Source organism: Vulpes lagopus, chromosome 6, assembly GCF_018345385.1.
Source record: "Vulpes lagopus strain Blue_001 chromosome 6, ASM1834538v1, whole genome shotgun sequence".
Lineage (NCBI taxonomy): Eukaryota > Metazoa > Chordata > Mammalia > Carnivora > Canidae > Vulpes > Vulpes lagopus.
Window position 1 is genome coordinate 109,273,263 of NC_054829.1, and position 18,855 is coordinate 109,292,117.

Below are 18,855 nucleotides of genomic sequence, written 5' to 3' on the forward strand. Positions count from 1 at the left end.
CAGACTACAAGAGTGTTAGCAGGATCTCATTTTAACACTTCAGAAAGGTTTACCTACTTAATTATGAATTTCATCAAAGTTCATAAAAGGAACTAATATTCATAACTTCTATTAGTAATCTATTTGTGCATTAATAACTATATAATAAAGCTATTTATCCTGTTTATTTAAAATTTTTGTTGATAATAATGTAACTTAATTTTCACATAATTTATTATTAGACATACTATTCTCGATAGGTTAAGAAAAATTTACATTACATTAGGTTCTAAACAGACAGAATATCAGGTCCTTTTCTTATTCATGAATTTTTATGAGGTTACATGTACACTCAAGAATAGAAAATCTTAGAATAAAATGCCACTGTCACTGTGTCATGGACTTTAAGTTCACTTTTAGTATTTATAAAATGGTTTCTTTGTGACCCATTGGTAAAATGAAATATGAGAAAAATGATAGTGACTCATTATTTAATACTTCAAATTTTACTAGTTTAACAACTGTCATTTTATTTCCAAAAATTATTTTAGGCAGCTGCAAAAACTCAGTAATGATTAGGCGCTACTGAAGAAAGATTCAAGGCTGCTCCTTCATGATGTACAGATCTTCCGATAGCAAATTAGGAGCTGGTTCAGCCTGAATAAAGGTGGATCTTTTCCTCATTTTTTAAATTTTAACAATGTCACTCCTTCACATTCATCAAACAGTACATCTGCAGAGCCTTTCTAGGAGGGTACCTAGTTGTAGTCTATAAAGATGACGAATATGCTAGCTGTAGCCATGTAAATATAACTTGGTCCAATTATTAGCCTGACTACAATGGAATGCTTCAAAACTAAAAGAATATACATTTTAAATTCTTGTGATACACACTTCCATATATAGAACATTTTTACAGAAATGCCCATGCTGAGTTCATATGACCTGACACAATATAATACAGATTTTAACTCCTTACTGCTATATTGAGCTTTTAACTTGTGCACAGGCTTACCCAGTATTGCCTACTACTTAGTTACCCCACTTACTAATATATGAAAAGCATCTCCAGACCTTGATCTCTAATTTCCAGAGGGCTGGCTGTGTGAGATGCACCCAGAGGTGGTGGTAAATCATATTTATAGACATATTTGTCAAAGGAGAGAAAATTATATCAATAAACACAAAGTTAAGACATAAAGAGAAAATATATAAGGCCTCACTTTTTAGATTTAGGACTTTTTTTTTTTTTTTTTCTTAAATTTGAAAGAGGTGAGAGAATTAGATGGAAGAAATGTTTTGGTTTTTTTTTTTGTTTTGTTTTGTTTTGTTTTAAACATTTGATTTTTTTTTATTATTTATTTATGATAGTCATATATATATAGAGAGAGGCAGAGACAAGGCAGAGATAAAGGCAGAGGGAGAAGCAGGCTCCACGCACCGGGAGCCCGACATGGGATTCGATCCCGGGTCTCCAGGATCGCACCCTGGGCCAAAGGCAGGCGCCAAACCGCTGCGCCACCCAGGGATCCCTAGATTTAGGACTTAATTCATTCTCATACTTTCAAGCATACTGATTGTAAATGAAATGTATTAGAATTGTGATTTTCAAACATTTTAAAATTGTGAAACCCATTCTTCAAATGAAAGTCTGCAAAGAAGCCCATTAGGTAAACAAGACAAAAAATGTCAAGCTGACATAATGGAACAATGTTCTATTTGATACATGGATCACTGCAAAGTATTGTTGATATATTATTTAAAATTATGTGATAAACATTTGGGAATATAATTCAACTAAGCAAGTAGTAATCATTTCCAAAACAAAAATCATTTAGTTTTTCTATGTCTTAAAATGTGCTAAGATCTCAAAATTTGATAAGGAAACTCCTTCCTTAGAGACTTCCAATTGTATTTATTTCAATCCTAGGAGATAGTGAACTAAGAGGAAATATAAACTGAATACATATGCTGCATTCCTTACTCTTTATCTCCCTTTCCCTAGGAGAGAGAAAAATAGAGAAATTGTTGAAAATTATGGTTAAAATTGTAATAAAAAATTTGGTTCTTGGTCAAAAACAAAAAATACTCATCTACAGCTATATGAACTTTTATTACATACATCATAAGCTCCAGCCTTGATCTGCTGATAAAGTCTGTGTTGATCTTCATCCCAGAAGGGTGGATATCCCACCAGGAGGATATAGAGAATAACACCTGGACAGAATAAGCAAGCATATTAGCATAATGTTTAATCATTCAGGTAACAATAAGTTAAATATGGCAGATCCACAATGATGCTAAGCCACATCCATTCCAAGAGAGGAAACCAAATATTTGGAAAACTTCAGAAAGACATTCTCTGATCTCCTCTGAAGCATTCAGTGGAGGGTGAAAGTGCCTGTTGTTATGCTCAAGAACTCTGATAATGTGTGGCAATTTGAAACATAAAGAATTCTATGTGCACTTGAAAAGGATGTGTACTCAGTTGTTTTTGGATGGGATGTTACATATACATCTGCTATGTCCATCTGGTATAATGAATCATTCGAAGACACTGTTCCCTTGTAAACCTTAGGACCAAAGAATTCTGAAGAGGCATAGCAGGTTAATACCTAAAGATGAAACTCACATGTTATTGGGTGACATATTCTTTGGTGTCCCTGATTAAGACTTGTTCTGTGGCCTAACAAAGGATCTTTCCTGGAAGAGGTTACATGTACACTCAAGAAGAATGTGTATTCTGTTGTCCTCAGATGGAATATTCTGTATACATCTGTTAAGTTCATGTGGTCCAACATATTTAAGGCCAATACTTTCTTACTGATTTTCTGTCTGGATGATCTATCAACTGATGTAAATAAGGGTATTGAAATCCCTTAGTATTATTGTATTGCCATCTATTTCCCCCTTTAGGTCTGTTAATATTTGTTTTATATATTTAGAGGCTCCCATGTTGGGTGAATATTTATAAATGTTATTTTCTCTTGTTGGATTGACCCATTTATCATTACATAATGTTCATCTTTGTCTCTTACTACAGCCTCTGTTTTAAAGCCTGTTTTGTCAAAGTATACTCTACCTGTCTTTAGGTTTTCATTTGCATGAAAGATTTTTTTTTAAGTGAGAGGAGCTTTTTTTTTTTTTTTTTAGATTTTATTTATTTATTCATAAGAGACACACAGAGAGAGGCAGAGAGACAGGCAGAGGGGGAAGCAGGCTCCATGCATGTAGCGTGACGTGGGACTCAATCCCGGGTTTCCAGGATCACGCCCTGGGATAAACTCAGTGCTAAACTGCTGAGCCACCCAGGCTACCCAAAAAATCTTTTTCCATCCCTTCACTTTCAGTCTATGTGTCCTTACATCTGACGTGAGTCTCTTATAGGCAGTGTACATTTATTTTTGTTTTTAAAATCCATCCAGCCACTCTATGCCTTTTGATTGGATAATTTAGTCCATTTACATTTCAAGCAATTATTGATAGGTATGTACTTTTGTCTTTCTGTTGTTTTCTGACTGTTTTTGTACTTCCTCTCTGCTCCTTTCTTCTTTTGCTCTCTTTTGTGGTTTGATGACTTTCTTTAGTGGTATACTTATATTTCTTTCTCTTTCTCTCTTCTGCATTTACTATAGGTTTTCACTTTATGGTTACCATGAGTCTTATATATAACAAGTTTCTAAACAATATATTTAAATTCAGTTTGCCAACATATAGTTTAACACCCAGTGCTCATCTCATCAAGTGCCCTCCTTCGAACAAATTCTAATAGTCTACTTGAAGTTTGATTCTATCCTAAAGCTTATATTTTTACTCAGCCACGCTTTGTTTTTGATGTCACATTTTACTTCTGTATCCTTTAGATAATTATCACAACCATAGTATTTTTACCTCCTTTGTCTTTTAACCTGTATATCAGCTTTATAATCGACTAATCTACTACTTCTACTATGTATTTACCTTTCCAGTGATATTTATTCTTTCATAGGTTTTCTTGTTACCAACTGGCAACCTTTCTTTTCAGCTTAAAGGAATCCCTTTAACACTTCTTGTAAGGCTGGCTTAGTTGGATGAACTCCTTTTGTGTTTGTTATATGGAAAACTCATGATCTCTCCTTCAATTTTGAATGACTTTATGGGTAGGATATTCTTAGTTGGAAGCTTTTTTTCTTTCAGCACCTTAAATATATCATGCCACTCCCTTTGGCCTGCAAAGTTTCTGCTGAAAAACTTACTGATAGGCTTATGGGGGTTCCCTGGTACACAACTAATTATTTTTCTCTTATTGCTTTTAATATTTTATCATCTTTAATTTTTGACAGTTTAATTATAATGTGTATTGATGTGGGTTTTTGATTTCATCTTATTTGGAAATCTCTGGGCTTTCAGGATCTGGATGTCTGTTTCCTTCCCCATTTCCTTCCTTGACTTCCTCTAGAAAGTTTTTAGACATTATTTCTTCAAACAAGTTTGCCTATTTCTCTCCTCCTTGTGGGACTCCATAATGTGAATGTTAGTCTGCTTAATGTTGCCTCATAAGCCCCTTAAGTTAACTTCATTTTTTTTTTCTGCTGTGAGTGGGTGAGTTCCACCAGCAGCTTGGATTCATTTTAAATGATCCTTCCTTGTATTTCATGTAATCTGTTGTTGAACCCTTCTAATATGTTTCTCAGTTCAGTTACTGTATTCCTTAGCTCTATGACTTCTATTTGGTACTTCTTTTATTTTCCATTTCTATGTTGCAGTTCTGTGTCTATCCATTCTTTTCCCATGTTTGATGAACATATTTAAGAACATAATTTTGAGTGCTTTATTAGGTGAATTACTTATCTGCATTTTATTACAGTTTTTTTCCCTAAGGTTTTATCTTTTTCTTCCATTCTGAACATTTTCCTGTTTTTTTTTTTCATTTTACTTGACTCTGTATTGATTTATAGAATATACAAAACCACCACCTCTCCTTGTGTAGATGAGCCTTATGGGCATCTTTCAACTCTGCTCCAACTCTGTCATTCTCAAACCTTTGTTCTCTTCCAAAAAGCCTGCTATATCTTTATTAGGGCTCAGTAGGTGAGGATGTGCCAAGACCTGTCAGTGAATGAAAGGGGAAGAGCTCAGTACCTAGATTCAGGCTGTTTGGAAGCCAAATCTTCAGGTAGCAGCTTTTTAAATTATGCAAATAAAAAATTAAAAAATAAAATTATGCAAATATGTACAGTCCTGTGGGACCACAAGCATAAACCCACTGAACAAGCAATTTGGTGTCATCCCCTGGGTGACAGTTACAAAAACTGGGGCTCCAGATGAATGTAACATCTCTTTTCTGGGAGATACTGGCCAGATGGAACAAGGCAGAATGAGAGCACCATGATGGTGCCTACAACCTACATTCTTTGAGAGCAGCTCTTAGTGTGCTCCTCAGACCAAAGCTCTAGGACAAGCCAAGAGGCCCCCTTCACAGAATGACTGGAAAGAGGTATGCCTCGATCTTCTGTCTGTGCAGTGTCCTGGGATGGCAGCCTGCCAAGAACTTTGTCTCCAATTGCCAGTCTGGTGGAACTTCAGATGCAAGTTTCCCTAGCCAGCCAGGCAATCTAGGGACATACCCTGGGGGGCAGATAAAAATACATGGCAGCAGATGCAAAAACCAGGACACCAGCTTCATGTGAAGCTTCCCTCCAGGAGACACTGGTGCTCTGGAGTGTGACAGAGGGAGAACATGAAGATAGTGGTACTTTCTGAGGTCTCTGGAAGATTATAGTCATTCCTTAAATGTGTGTTTAATTAGAAACCTGCCCCTCAGGCTGCCAGCCATGACTTTTAGTTAGTAGGCTCCCTTCCCAGAAAGACCAAGCTCCTAGGTCTGTTGCCTTTTGCTGTGCAGTGGGGGTGGTGGGTATTTAGGAACCCTCTCTCCGCGAGTTACTGTCCTAAGGAACTCACAAGCATAAACCCCACTGACTAACAGAGCTGGCAATGTGGAGGTGTCTCCTGGCAGCAGGTACAAAAATTAAGGTGCCAGAGACAAGTATGAGCTCCTCTCTGGGTGATCCTGATTATTATAGTCTCATGAGATGAGGAACATAAGTCCCCCTGGCATCCAGAGCCAGCCAGTCAGGAGGCATCCCCTGGGCAGCAGCCACAAAAACCAGGGCACCAGATACATGTAAAAATTTCCTTTCTAGTGCTCTGGAGCACAGCAGAAGGAGAGCATGGACACAGTACTAACCAGTCTCTATCCCAGAGAATACTCCAGTAGGCTCCCAGATATGTGTGTTACGTTAGATGCTTGCCTCACAGGCTGACACTTAAATATCAGCAGGCCAACCTCCTTCAATTTATGTCTGGATGCAATCAGGCAGCCACTGAGCTGGGCCCTGAGGAAGGTATGTCCAAACATCCAGGCCCATTAAGAGCTGTCTTTCAGATCATGATAGCCTTGTGCATCTGGGACATAAGTGCTATTGGTTTTACAATTAGATATTTTGAGTGTTTAATTCCTAAAAGCTGAGGGACTGGATGGGGGCTTGAACACTTTACTCCACAAAAAGGCTCAGGTTTTGAATTTTTTCCTCATTTTGGTCACCAAATCATGGGCAGGGTTTATGGTGAGATTGTGTCCTAGCCTCTCCTGCACACTTCAATGTGATATTCTTTTCTTTTGCCTGATGTATAGTCAATACTCAGCCAATCTTTAGTTTTTCGTCTTTTGAAAAAGATTTATTTATTTGAGAGAGAGGGAGAGAAAGGGAGAGGGAGAGGTGGGGGGAGGGAGGGAGAGGGAGAGAGAGAGAGAGACAGAGAAAGAGAGAGAACACAAGCAGGGGGAGTGGCAGGCAGAAGGAACTGAGCAGGTAACTCCACACAGGACTCAATCCTAGGACCCCGGGATTATGACCTGAATCAAAGGTAGACGCTCAACCGACTGAGCCATCCAGGTGCCCTAGTTTTTCTTAAGTTGTTTCATATGAAGCTGTAGAGTCAGTGTGCTCACTGGGGAGTTGAATTTGGGATCTTCTAACCTTGCTATCTTGAACCAATCCCCTTTTGAATTAACTTTTGAAAAGTTAATTGGCCTGCATGAGGCCTTTAGTTTCTGCCACTGCTCTGACCTCTACTGCTTGTTTTCTTCTTGTTGCTTTCCCTTAAACCATGGAAACCAGGGACAGATAGGTAAGACACGTAAAACTGCCTGGCATGGCCTACGATTCCTTTTTTCTCTAACGAGGATCTCTTGGGTTTCTTTATGTTTTCTTTGTCAGGGAAATCTAGATTTGCTCTTATCCATAAGAGTTGGCATCTTTATACAGTAGACACTGTGGCAGCAAAAATGGCTTTTAAACAATGGTTTAATCACTTTAGATTTTGATAGCCTGCTTCAGGAAGTTCCAGTCCAAAAGCAGATTCTTAATTCATGTGAATCACAACCAGAGTAGAACAATTTAAACAACAATTTATTTAAACATCCTTAAATAGAAATCTAACAAAGCATTAAAAGCGAGACTGAAAATTATTTTACTGTACTGGAGTTAAAAAAGGAGACCATGAAAAAAACTTCAATACATTAAACCTCATCTTCACAACATAAAAAAATATTTTTCCACCTTTCACTACATTATAATCTAATGTACACTTTTAAAAATTATTTTTATATCATTTTTATTATCTGATGTAACAGATACATCTAATGATGATGATGATGATGCGTGTCTGTGTTTGCGTTCCTAGAACACAGGCAGAGGTAAGACTATTTCTAAGTTTTTTTTTAACCCTCCCTTTAATTACTCCCTTTAATTTAGGGAGCAAAGAAAAAAATTGGCCTTGTAATGGCAACAGTCTATATTAATTTTTAATTAGGAATTTTTCTTTTTTTTAAGATTTTATTTATTTATTCATGAGAGAGACAGAGAGAGGGAGGCAGGACATAGGCAGAAGGAGAAGCAGGCTCCATGCAGGGAGTCTGATGTGGGACTCAATCCTGGGACTGCAAGATCACACCCTGAGCCACCCAGGCGTCCCTAATTAGGCATTTTGCTAATAAATATCTGAGGTAGGCTGTTATGAAATTATAAAACAGACTCCCAACAGAGTCATTTAGCATTCTGGACCTAGGTTATGTTGCAAGCCTGGCCGCCTCTGAGGCTTTGTCCTTTTGCATTACATCCATAGTCCTACTGGCTAACACTTGATGTGGCATGTCTCTGCGAAGGGGAAGGCTCACTGGTTGAGTTCCTCCCAAATTGGCAGCCACTATATAGATAAATGACCACAGTTTAATTGTTTGAGGAGTTTCTACCAAACGAACTACTTTCACTAAAACAACTATACAAATACAGAAGATTTTAAAACACTCAGGCCAGAAGATTTCAAGACGAAAACTACATGGCACTAAGGAGACTGATGATTAATTATTGTCAGTACCTATTTAAATAAATATTGCTTTGTTAGCTTAATTTGATTTGCTCATTAGATTGGCATCTGAAGCCTTCCTGAATGATATACTTTTGGCGTTCTACTTTCTGAAAGCATAATTACAAGAGTCATGATATAATAATGTTTTATCGTAGGTTACATTTTTTGAGCAGCTGGATGTGCTTTAGTGCATTACCTCATTTACTCCCTATACAAAGCTGTGCGGTAATGTTATTGTCTCCATTATACAGATGAGGAAATGGAATTTGAGAGTTTGAGTGACTTAACTGTTTTAGCCACAAGCAGGCTTGACAAAGCCATGTCTTAAAGGTTCCTTGCAGCTACTTTTTCTTTATCTATGAACTTTAAGAGAAATGATCATTTTAAGTTTTAAATTGTTTGTGTTGTCTGATTGAGAGGCCTGGACTCTCAATGGTAAGGTTTCAACTTGGTCCTGCCTTAAATATTCCCTGTAGCCATTTTTTCCTTTAGCTAGGTACCTTGATTATTTTAAAGCTTTTTTGTTGTCTATGAGTCTTTGCCCCATTAGTAGGTTCCAATTTACTTTTTTCTTGTAACTTTTTTTTTTAAAGATTTTATTTATTTATTCATGAGACACACACACACACACACACACACACACACACACACACACAGAGACACAGGGAGAAGCAGGCTCCATGCAGGGAGCCCAATGTGGGACTCGATCCCGGAACTCCAGGATCACACCCTGGGCCAAAGGCAGGTGCCAAACCACTGAACCTCCCAGGGATCCCCTTTTTCTTGTAACCTTAATTTATAATCCTAACATCTTACCTTTTTCTCCTAGGTCAGAGGGAAAAAAATGAAAAAAAAAAAAGTTTTTTTTTCTTTCCCTATAACTGAAACAGCAAAAATTTTAAAAGTCAATCAAAATCTTCACTTCCTTTTTTTTTTTTTTTTCAAGAACACTTCAGGGGTGATGCCACAACCTCTAAAGTTTGGATTTTTCTCACAATGTTAGTGCCCTTTGATGATCTCTACCTAGATATTTCATTAGGGGTTGCAAAATAATGATACTGTTATTCTATTATACCTTCTTTAGTCTAAGAACAACGTACTTCATCATTATTTGGTTATTCTATCTTATAATTCATACAGGAAAGGCAAAGTAACAGAATTTTTCCCTTTTATTAGTTTTCAAAATAACATATTCATTCCCTATTAACTAATCTAACTCAAAAGTTAAAATTGCTGTTGTATTTTATCATCATGAATGCATGGATTTAAACTTATTTGATGTGTTTTAATCCATTACTGTTATTTTTCTCACTTATGCTCTAATTGTCCCATGTTTAACCAAAAGAAGCCTCTCCAAGTTGGCTCTTGAGTCCTGTTAATACCTAGGTAGATCATCAAAGGCCATTAACATCATTAGAACACCCAACCTTTGGAGGTTATATCATTATCCCTGAAGTGTTCTTGCTCCCTCCAAAAGTCTATAGCCTTTAACAGTTTTCTTTTTTCTTTCTTTCCTGCTATAACAAGATCCACCTCTATCATCTTGTGCTTTTTCCTGATCCATACTTGCAATCAGCCACTTACTTCTACAAGGAATCCTGGTTTCTTAGGTTGTAAACACTATGTAGAGACCAATATCAGGTACTCCATAGGGATGTTCCATGGGAACTACAGATTTCTTCAACAAATAGAGAAATGGGAAGGGGAATGAGGAGAGGGAGAGAGAAAGAAGCAGGAACTACAAATTAAAAGAGGCCTAAGAGATCAAACTAATAAATTGTGAGATAAGAGGGCAAATTAAAAAAAAAACAAACCCTTAAATGTTTGATGGTTTTAAGTAGTTATTATTATTTTAAATTTTGAAGTATTGCTATTATTATTTTTTTAGTTTTGATATTATTGTCATTCTTTTAAAAGAACCCTTTTCTTTTAGAGATATACATTACAGTATGTATAAATATATTGATATTATGTTTGGATTTGACTAAAATAATCTTGGGGATGAGGAATGAATAGATGAAATAAGATTAGCCAAGAGTTCATTCTGTATATTTCTGTATGCTTTAAAATTTCTAAAACAGAAAGCTAAAAACTATTTTGACACAGTTTCATATAACATTTAAAAGTGGATAAAACTAGTTTTAACTGTCATATGTGCATATTTGTGCTTGAGTGGTGCCAGAGATATGTGATTAATAAGAGTTGAGAAGCACTGATTACTGATTAGGTAAAAAGATTACATTATCAAGAACATTCAAAAATGATTTTAATAAAAGCTAGAGTTAGAAACATGATTAAACCTATAATCACATTAATGATTAAAACATTCTAATGAGTGCTCTAATGGAAGGAGAAAAAAAAGCAATGTTGAGAAACTTTGAAAAGTCAGTGGGAAGTTAACAGAACAATCTAACAACACATCCACTTAATACTCTCAGTAAATAAAGGACACACTATGAGTGGAGTTTGGAAATGCATAATTAACTATATGAGGAATAAGTATGGCTCTCTTTTAACTTTTTTTTTTTTTTTTTTTTTATTGATGATAGTCACAGAGAGATAGAGAGAGAGGCAGAGACACAGGCAGAGGGAGAAGCAGGCTCCATGCACCGGGAGCCCGACATGGGATTCAATCCCGGGTTTCCAGGATCGCGCCCTGGGCCAAAGGCAGGCGCCAAACTGCTGCGCCACCCAGGGATCCCGTATGGCTCTCTTTTATATTGTAATATCTTATGCAAAAAAAAATAATAGAATTCAAATAGGAAAAGTGTTTAACTCTGACCTACAAGGCCAATGATGGGTAGGACAAAGATCTAGAAGAAGGTCAAGGTCAGTAATATAGGAAGTTAGTCTTCGGATGATAGAAATTATGCCATATACTAGGGGTGGCAAACTGGCAGTTCTTCCAACATCAGGCAGAAATGAATGCCTGAGTTTGCAGTGTGCATCGGGGAGAGTGGTAATCAGGGGAGAGCATGTGTCCATTATCTGACAGGCACAGTTGCTATTTAAGGACAAAAGCATCTTGTTATTAGTTCTTTTGCTTACTTTAGAGGGGTTAGAAACTGATAGTTTTACCAGTAATCTCTTGATAACAAATTATAAAGATAATAAATGTCAACACCTCCCAAAGTGAAAGGTCCGCCAATCTGGCCAAGACATCTATAAACCAACCTGTTTACAACCTCTGCTGTATGGTGTAAGAATCCTAAAATTTGCTGCCCTAAGGAAATTTGCAACTCCTAGGGTGATGCTGTTCAATGTTGGTGTGTATTAGGATAACCCAGTAAGCTTGATAAAATGCAAATTCTTTAGCCTCACCACAGAGAATCTTATTAAGTGATCCTCGGGTGCATCCCAGGAAGCTAAAATTTTGATTAGCACTCAGGTCACTTTGAAGCATGGGTCCGTGGTCCACAGTTTGTAAAACATCAAGTTAGGGAAACCATAAATATTTTCTTAAGAAATCTAAGACCAGAGCAAGAAAATATTGGTAGAGGCTATAATTGTGAGTAAAGCTCCATGGGTAGAAGACTAATGAGAATGTGGGTCATAAAGAATGAAGACACAGAGACTTGTAATTGTGAAGTATATGTGTGATGGCCAAGTGTAAAGTAATCATAGAACTGGTAATCATAAGCAACAAATGTTGCCCAGTGTAAGGTAAGCATAGCAACAAATTTTACAGTAGGCTTGAGATTTCAAAACTGTCAATACTTTCTTTAAAAAGTGCTTGATGCTGACTTATCTCAGCTGAAATACATAAACAACCCCATAATCTCTAAGGTTAATGAGAACTGTTAGCAGATATATACTCTAAGGTCCAGTAATCACACAAATATTGAAGCTACAGTGTCCATGCAAGAAAAGAATATTTTCCATAATATTCCAAAGGTTCATCAAGTCATGATCATTCTGTGATAGTCACTAATTTATTACCACTCGTAATTGTTTTGAGTGATATCTAATTCAGTTAGAGACGTAGTTAAGACCAGGATGTGTGTGTGTGTGTGTGTGTGTGTGTGTGTGTGTGTGTGTGTGTGATATGTTTAGATGGGCTTACATTTTTTGAATCAAGATGTAGAAGCAAGTTCTGTTAAAATCCAGTGATTCAGTGACATCTATAAACAACATCTGCTCATTCCATTGGTGAATTACGGAAACAGCTATATATGCAAGAAAGCCATCAAAATCAATTGGTTAACGGTACAAAACAGGGGTATATTCTTGCTTCATTAATGTCTATTATTTGATTTCTAGTAATGGACTAGTTACTTTAAAAGACTGAGTACAGATCAGACTACACTCTGTATGAGGTCTCGAAAACAAGGTAATGGTAGTAAGTATTTGAAATTTCTTATGTACCAGTTTTTGCATATTTCTAATAAAAATAATGTGCAGACTTCTTTTAGCCATTATACTAATAGTGTGCCTCACTCTGGTCCGCGTCAACTGCTAAACAGATAATCTGCTGTAGTGAGTACTCACAGCTTAATTCACAGATTAGCTGCCATTCTGCTAAATGTCTTATCTTGCATTTGTTATCTGTGTAGTGTCATTTCCTACTATACTATACTATACTACGCAACGTCTAACCTTGAAAAAAAGTATTCACTAGGTAAGAGCCAGTGTTGATGGATGGCTAAAAAAAAGTTTCTCTCAAGATTGCCATCGCCTAAAGGTAATCAAATGATGTGTACATTACCTTGGTGGTTCTTAAATGGGAATGAGAAATGGTGGATCATCTTAGAAATAAAGAGAATTTAATGTAACTTCCATGTTACCTGAGTGAAATGAAAATAAAATAAAATGGTAAAACAACATTTCAAACTCACTCACTGCAGTGATCCAGAATGTAACAAAAGGCAGAAGATTTTATTATGATGTTTATGGAAGGTGGGGGGTCATTTCCCCCAAATATGTGATATTGGAATATCTAAGACAATTCTGTGGTTACCTTTGTGATCCCAAATACATTTCAAGGCACACTATTTTTAAAAATGTCACAATCTCTAAGGAAAATGGGAACTGTTAGGAAATATGGTCTAAATGGAGCATGGCTTGTCACAAAGGGATTTGGCTGTTTATAGAAAATTGTGGACAGAAAACAAAGGTAAGGATAGAACTGAATAAAGTGAGGGTCGTCAGTTAGGCATCTGACTCTTGGTTTTGGCTCAGGTCATGATTCTATGGTCCTGAGCCGATGTCAGGCTCAGTGTGGAGACTGCTTGAGATTTTTCTTTTCTCTCTGCCTCTACCCCTGCTTTCTCTCTCTCTCTCTCTCTAAATAACTAACTAACTGAGCACAAAGTGAAAGGTGGCTCTGCCCATGGGAAAACTGAGGTTGAAATTTTTGAGATACTCTATGGCTCTAAGTTTCTAGAGTTATTATGAGATATGTATGTGTGAATATATGTCTGCAGGTATACATGTACTATCTATCTACTACTTACTTACAGTTCTTAAGAATGGCATATAGCTTAGACAATAAGGAGGGAGGTAACTCTTCACCTATATTTTTTCCTTCTTCCAGCCAAGAGAGAGCTTCTACCCTGTAAGTTACCTCACATTTTACAGATGTGAAATCCTATTATTATAAAATATACTTTATAAAAGGTTAGCTATACAAATAATACACCCAAACAAAAAATCCAGAAGCCAATTAGACTCAAATTTACCAAAGTAATATTAAAATTGAGTGTAGTATATTTAGTGAGTCTAAGACAGTGAGTCTAAACTCTGATGATGTCATAGATATTAAAAATGCAGCTGCCTATACTGAGTTCAGACCCACTAAAACAGAAGACCCACTCAACTACTTCACACACTGCCTCCTGCCTGTGAAGCAGGTGGGAGAGAGGAGGAGAAAGAGAGAAAGAAGAAAGGATGAAGAATAAAGGAGTCGGGAGGAGGTTAGAGGTAAAGTCTAATGAAGGCAACAAAGAAGCCTTCTCAGTGCCTTGCCTCAGCTACTGACCAGTCTCTACCATACTAGCCCGCTGGTGTTCGGGGTCTGAGTGTAGCACACCAGATACACTCCCCTCAACTGTATCCTCCATAAAACCCATCTATGTTTGCCTGTCTCTCAACACACTCTACTACTTTTTAAATTCATCAGCAAAGAGAGGTCTGTGATGAGAGCTGATCATTGCAAGGGAAATATGTGAGTTATTTGCCTTTAGCATTTAGATTTCAAGAAGGACATTCTGTGACAATGGTCTAACCCAAAGGCATAGAGTTCATCCTTAGAAGATATTCTCAGGCAGGCAGGAAGACAACATAGCTTGGGGTACACATACAACATTACCCTTTAATTAATCCAACTTTTAGAGTAATAGCTGTCTGCATTTTAAATTTCTTTACAAACTATAAAATGCTTTTATTTGACCTCCATACAACTCTATGAGGGCAATATTTTCCTGTTTGACAGGTAAAGAAACCAACTCAGAGATACTAGAGATAGGGTTAGTAGGTGCAAAGCAAAGATCTGAATGCAGGCATTGACTCCAGATACAGTGCTCCTCCCATAACTGCTTTCCTAGGAGTGGAGGTAAGTCTAAAGGCCCAGGATGCATTCAGTTTAAGATCAAACACCAAGTTGCTATTGCTAATAGGATAAAGCTGACAAGAAATATAGTGTGGTTACTGATAGGTTAGGGATAACTATTACTATGAAGTAGTGGTAATAAATTATTATTTTTTCACTAGAGCCAAATCTAAAAAGTTATTTTCGGAATCAAAAAATGTTTTTATTTTTTTTTTTATCAACTCTTTCCGGGCTACTGACAAACACCAAAGGCAATGAAGTCTGTTTGCAGCACACTAAAGCCAAACTATTTATAGACTTGTAGCGATGGCAGTGTCAGGAACCTAGAGGACTAGTTTGTGTCAGTAACACCAGTTGAAAAATATTTCAGTGCATCCTATAGTATCCCTTTTATTTCGGTTTTTCACCTATTTGCTGTATATGTTAACACAGAGAAATTCCATTTAAAAACTGGTGGGAATCCTCCACATTAAGTGTCTTTGAGCCTGCACAGGATTCTCATTTGATTGGAGTTGGTTGCTAAAGGCCTAATTCTGAGTTCAGTCCATAGGACAGACCAGTTTCATCCTTTTCCAAGATCCACTTTTTGTCTCTTAATCCCTGCCAACCAAACATATTGTGCAAACATGGCATCTGTTATAAGGACTGCTTGAATGAGGTGGCAGGACAACAGTATAAATGCATGGCCACTAGTGGGGATGCTCTGTGTCCCTGGTCTCAGTGGTTCCTGATACTGGAAGCACTAACATTGTCTGGGAACTTGCTAAAATTATAGATGCTCCCACTCTAGACCTCCTTAATCAGATGCAGCAATCTGTGCTTTTTTTTTTTTTAAAGATTTTATTTATTTATTCATGATAGTCAGAGAGAGAGAGAGAGAGAGAGAGAGAGAGAGGCAGCGACACAGGCAGAGGGAGAAGCAGGCTCCATGCAGGGAGCCCGACGTGGGATTCGACCCCGGGTCTCCAGGATCGCGCCCTGGGCCAAAGGCAGGCGCCAAACTGCTGCACCACCCAGGGATCCCAGTAATCTGTGCTTTAACCAGCCTTCCATGTGACCTGTTGTAGGCTGAAGTTTGAGAACTACTATTCTAAGCTGATTCCTAGTGAGCATCAATTTCAAATTTAAAAAATACTATTTTTAATATACTGGTATACTGAAAAATTTGCAAGGAAATATGATTCCTTACCACATGCCCACATATCCACTGGCTTTCCATAAGGATCTTTACGTAAAACTTCTGGAGAAAGATATCCGGGTGTGCCAGCAAAACCTAAGAAAAAAAGGTTAATGAGTCAGAGTTCACTTGACAAAACCAAGAAACAGGAAACTAAGGAAGAAAAAATTTGGGGGGATTTTTGATCTGATGATATGCTTGTCAAGAGAAAACCAGGCCTAAAATAATGTACACTAGTTTCTCTCTATTGCAGTATCACACTAACCTGCTTTGTAGCTAATTAGAAAAAAAATGCATTTTTCCCAGAGATGAATGTTATTCTATTGTACCATACAGTCAGAATTTTTACTTAAGTCTACTTGGTTAGTTCTTATTCTCACTTACTTATGCAAGATTTGAAAATAAACCTTTGAAGGGGATCAGAACATACCACCCCAAAATATGTCACTGTGGCATACTGATTATTTTTAGCTGAAGGCAACTGAGAATCAGCAGATGTATGACAGGCTCTTTAATCTTCTCCTTTCTACCTAAAAGTAGGGCATAAATTCTTGTGAAAAGGTGCCCTCCCTGTACCAGAAAGAAGGGAAAATTCCTGGCACAGGAGTTGGTGCCAAGATGGATCTATACAAACCAACCTTACTAAAATAACCTTGATCTTCCATTAGTGTCCTTATAGGTTTCCTTGTTATTTCCCCACAATTTAATACCTCCAGCCCTAACTCCTTTTCCCTTTGTCTTGTCAAATCGCCACATTTTATCACTCTTTGTTAAAACAGGATATGAGCTCCTAAGGCTGGCCTTTCTTTAGGTCTTCATTAATTTTCTAGAAAGGCCCCTGTGTGTATGTAAGAGTTAAAATATTAACATCAAAAGCACTGTATGCTTTTCTCCTGTTCATCAGTCTTTTGTCAGTTCAACTCACAGGCCCCAGCCACAGACCCAAGAGGGGAAAGAAAAAGTCTTTCCTTTCCTATATCTGAAAGGAAATAGGGAGAAATTTGAAGATAGGGTTAGAACTTTGTAAGAAATGATAGTTAACATGATACCGATATAATTTTGAGACACACTCACCTATAAAACAAAAGGACAAAAAAAATAGATCCTAAGTAAATATTTTTGAAAGTGAGGTAGTCTATGGGGTAGTAATGGGGCTGAGTGTTTGAAGAATTCACCAGGAGAAGAAATAAACCCTAAATATATCAAAGAGATCACTGTGTTCTAATAAATAGTCAGTGCGTACTTATAATTGTCAACTAAAGAGAAGACTCAGGAACATCTGTATGAATCACTATTGAACAAGTATCAACTAGAATTTTGAGAGATGTGGTAAGAGAAAGAAAATGGTAAAATAAAAGTGGAACAAAAGTTTCACTATTGTATAAATCAGTGTAAAGCATACTTTCTGATAAAGTATGCTTAAATAATAATCAATTTAGAGTTAGGGCCTAGAGTGACATTTTTCTTATTTCTTATTTTCTTATTTCTTATTTCTTATAGCTTTCAAATAAAAAATAGCTGCTTTTAAAAAGATCCAAAATAACTATTTGCAAGTTTTATTTAAAGATACCCCCAAAATTGGAACCATTTCTTTAAAAGGATACGTAATCAGGAATTCCTCTGACCACAAATCACTGGAGAAGCTCATCATATATTTACTAGGATTTAAAGGGCTCAAGAAAGGAGCCTTTTCTTCCTATTTTCAAATTTATTAAGTACAAACAATGTGCAAAAAGGTATAAAAACAAGTGTGTGTGTGTGTGTGTGTGTGTGTGTCTGTGTGTGTAGAGAGAGAGAGATTGAGAAAGTAGCATGGTTATTACTCTGAACAAAATTGCCTTAGAAAACGAGGCAAAGGATTGTGGATTTTATCCCTTCTACCCCTTTATTACTTTTCCTTTCTTTTTTTTAAAATTTTTTTTAATTTATTTATGATAGGCACACAGTGAGAGAGAGAGAGACAGAGAGAGAGAGAGGCAGAGACACAGGCAGAGGGAGAAGCAGGCTCCACGCACCGGGAGCCCGACGTGGGACTCGATCCCGGGCCTCCAGGATCGCGCCCTAGGCCAAAGGCAGGCGCTAAACCACTGCGCCACCCAGGGATCCCCTACTTTTCCTTTCCTTTCTTGTGGAGGAAGATGGAGTGGACAATGAGAAGGGATTCCAAAAAAAGACGCCTGTAAAGTAGTTTAAGCTTCACATGGACCATAGTGGATCCAGCTCTATTCTTAAACTTTACTTAAAAGGAGCATTTGCCTCACAGGTGCGAGGTGAAAGAATTCCTGAGTAATCACGGTGGTTCCATTACCAAAGTTTGAAGATTACATCAAGGAGTGATGTGGAGTCAGCTAATTCCAAGGCAGGGATGGGCATAAGAGTCCTAAAGAGCTTCTGGGTATGCCTCATCTGCTCTTATTCCAATGATCCCTTTCCAACTCCTCCCAAGATGAGACACAAAGGAACCCAATGAGAAACCAATGCCAAACTCCAGATTAAAGACCAAGTTCCTAGCCTACATTTTAAGACCCTGTATTACCTGGTTTCCCTTCATTCAACCAACATGATTTCTTTCTACTCTTGAGCATTTGACCTTATTAATCTTTTTAAGGTCTCTTGAAACAAATTTCTCATTCTTGCCATTGATGTTATTTTTTGTTCCTTAAAACCTCAATTTCTACTTTTACCTTTTCTTTAACAGAGAGTGGACTCTAAATTATTTCCATCTTAGAGATCTCCTTAG

General features: G+C 37.2%; 1 protein-coding gene across 13 annotated transcripts in view; it reads right to left on the minus strand.

Moving 5' to 3' along the window:
* The window catches only part of CAMK2D (calcium/calmodulin dependent protein kinase II delta), a 305,194-nt gene that overhangs the window by 52,465 nt on the left and 233,874 nt on the right, over positions 1 to 18,855 (minus strand). For all 13 annotated transcript variants that reach the window (XM_041758553.1, XM_041758550.1, XM_041758545.1 and 10 more), the window contains exons 8-9: positions 16,128 to 16,211; positions 2,102 to 2,196 (exon numbers count right to left, since the gene is read on the minus strand). In XM_041758553.1, the coding sequence (XP_041614487.1) occupies positions 2,102 to 2,196; positions 16,128 to 16,211 (179 nt within the window). The remainder of the gene's footprint in view (positions 1 to 2,101; positions 2,197 to 16,127; positions 16,212 to 18,855) is intronic.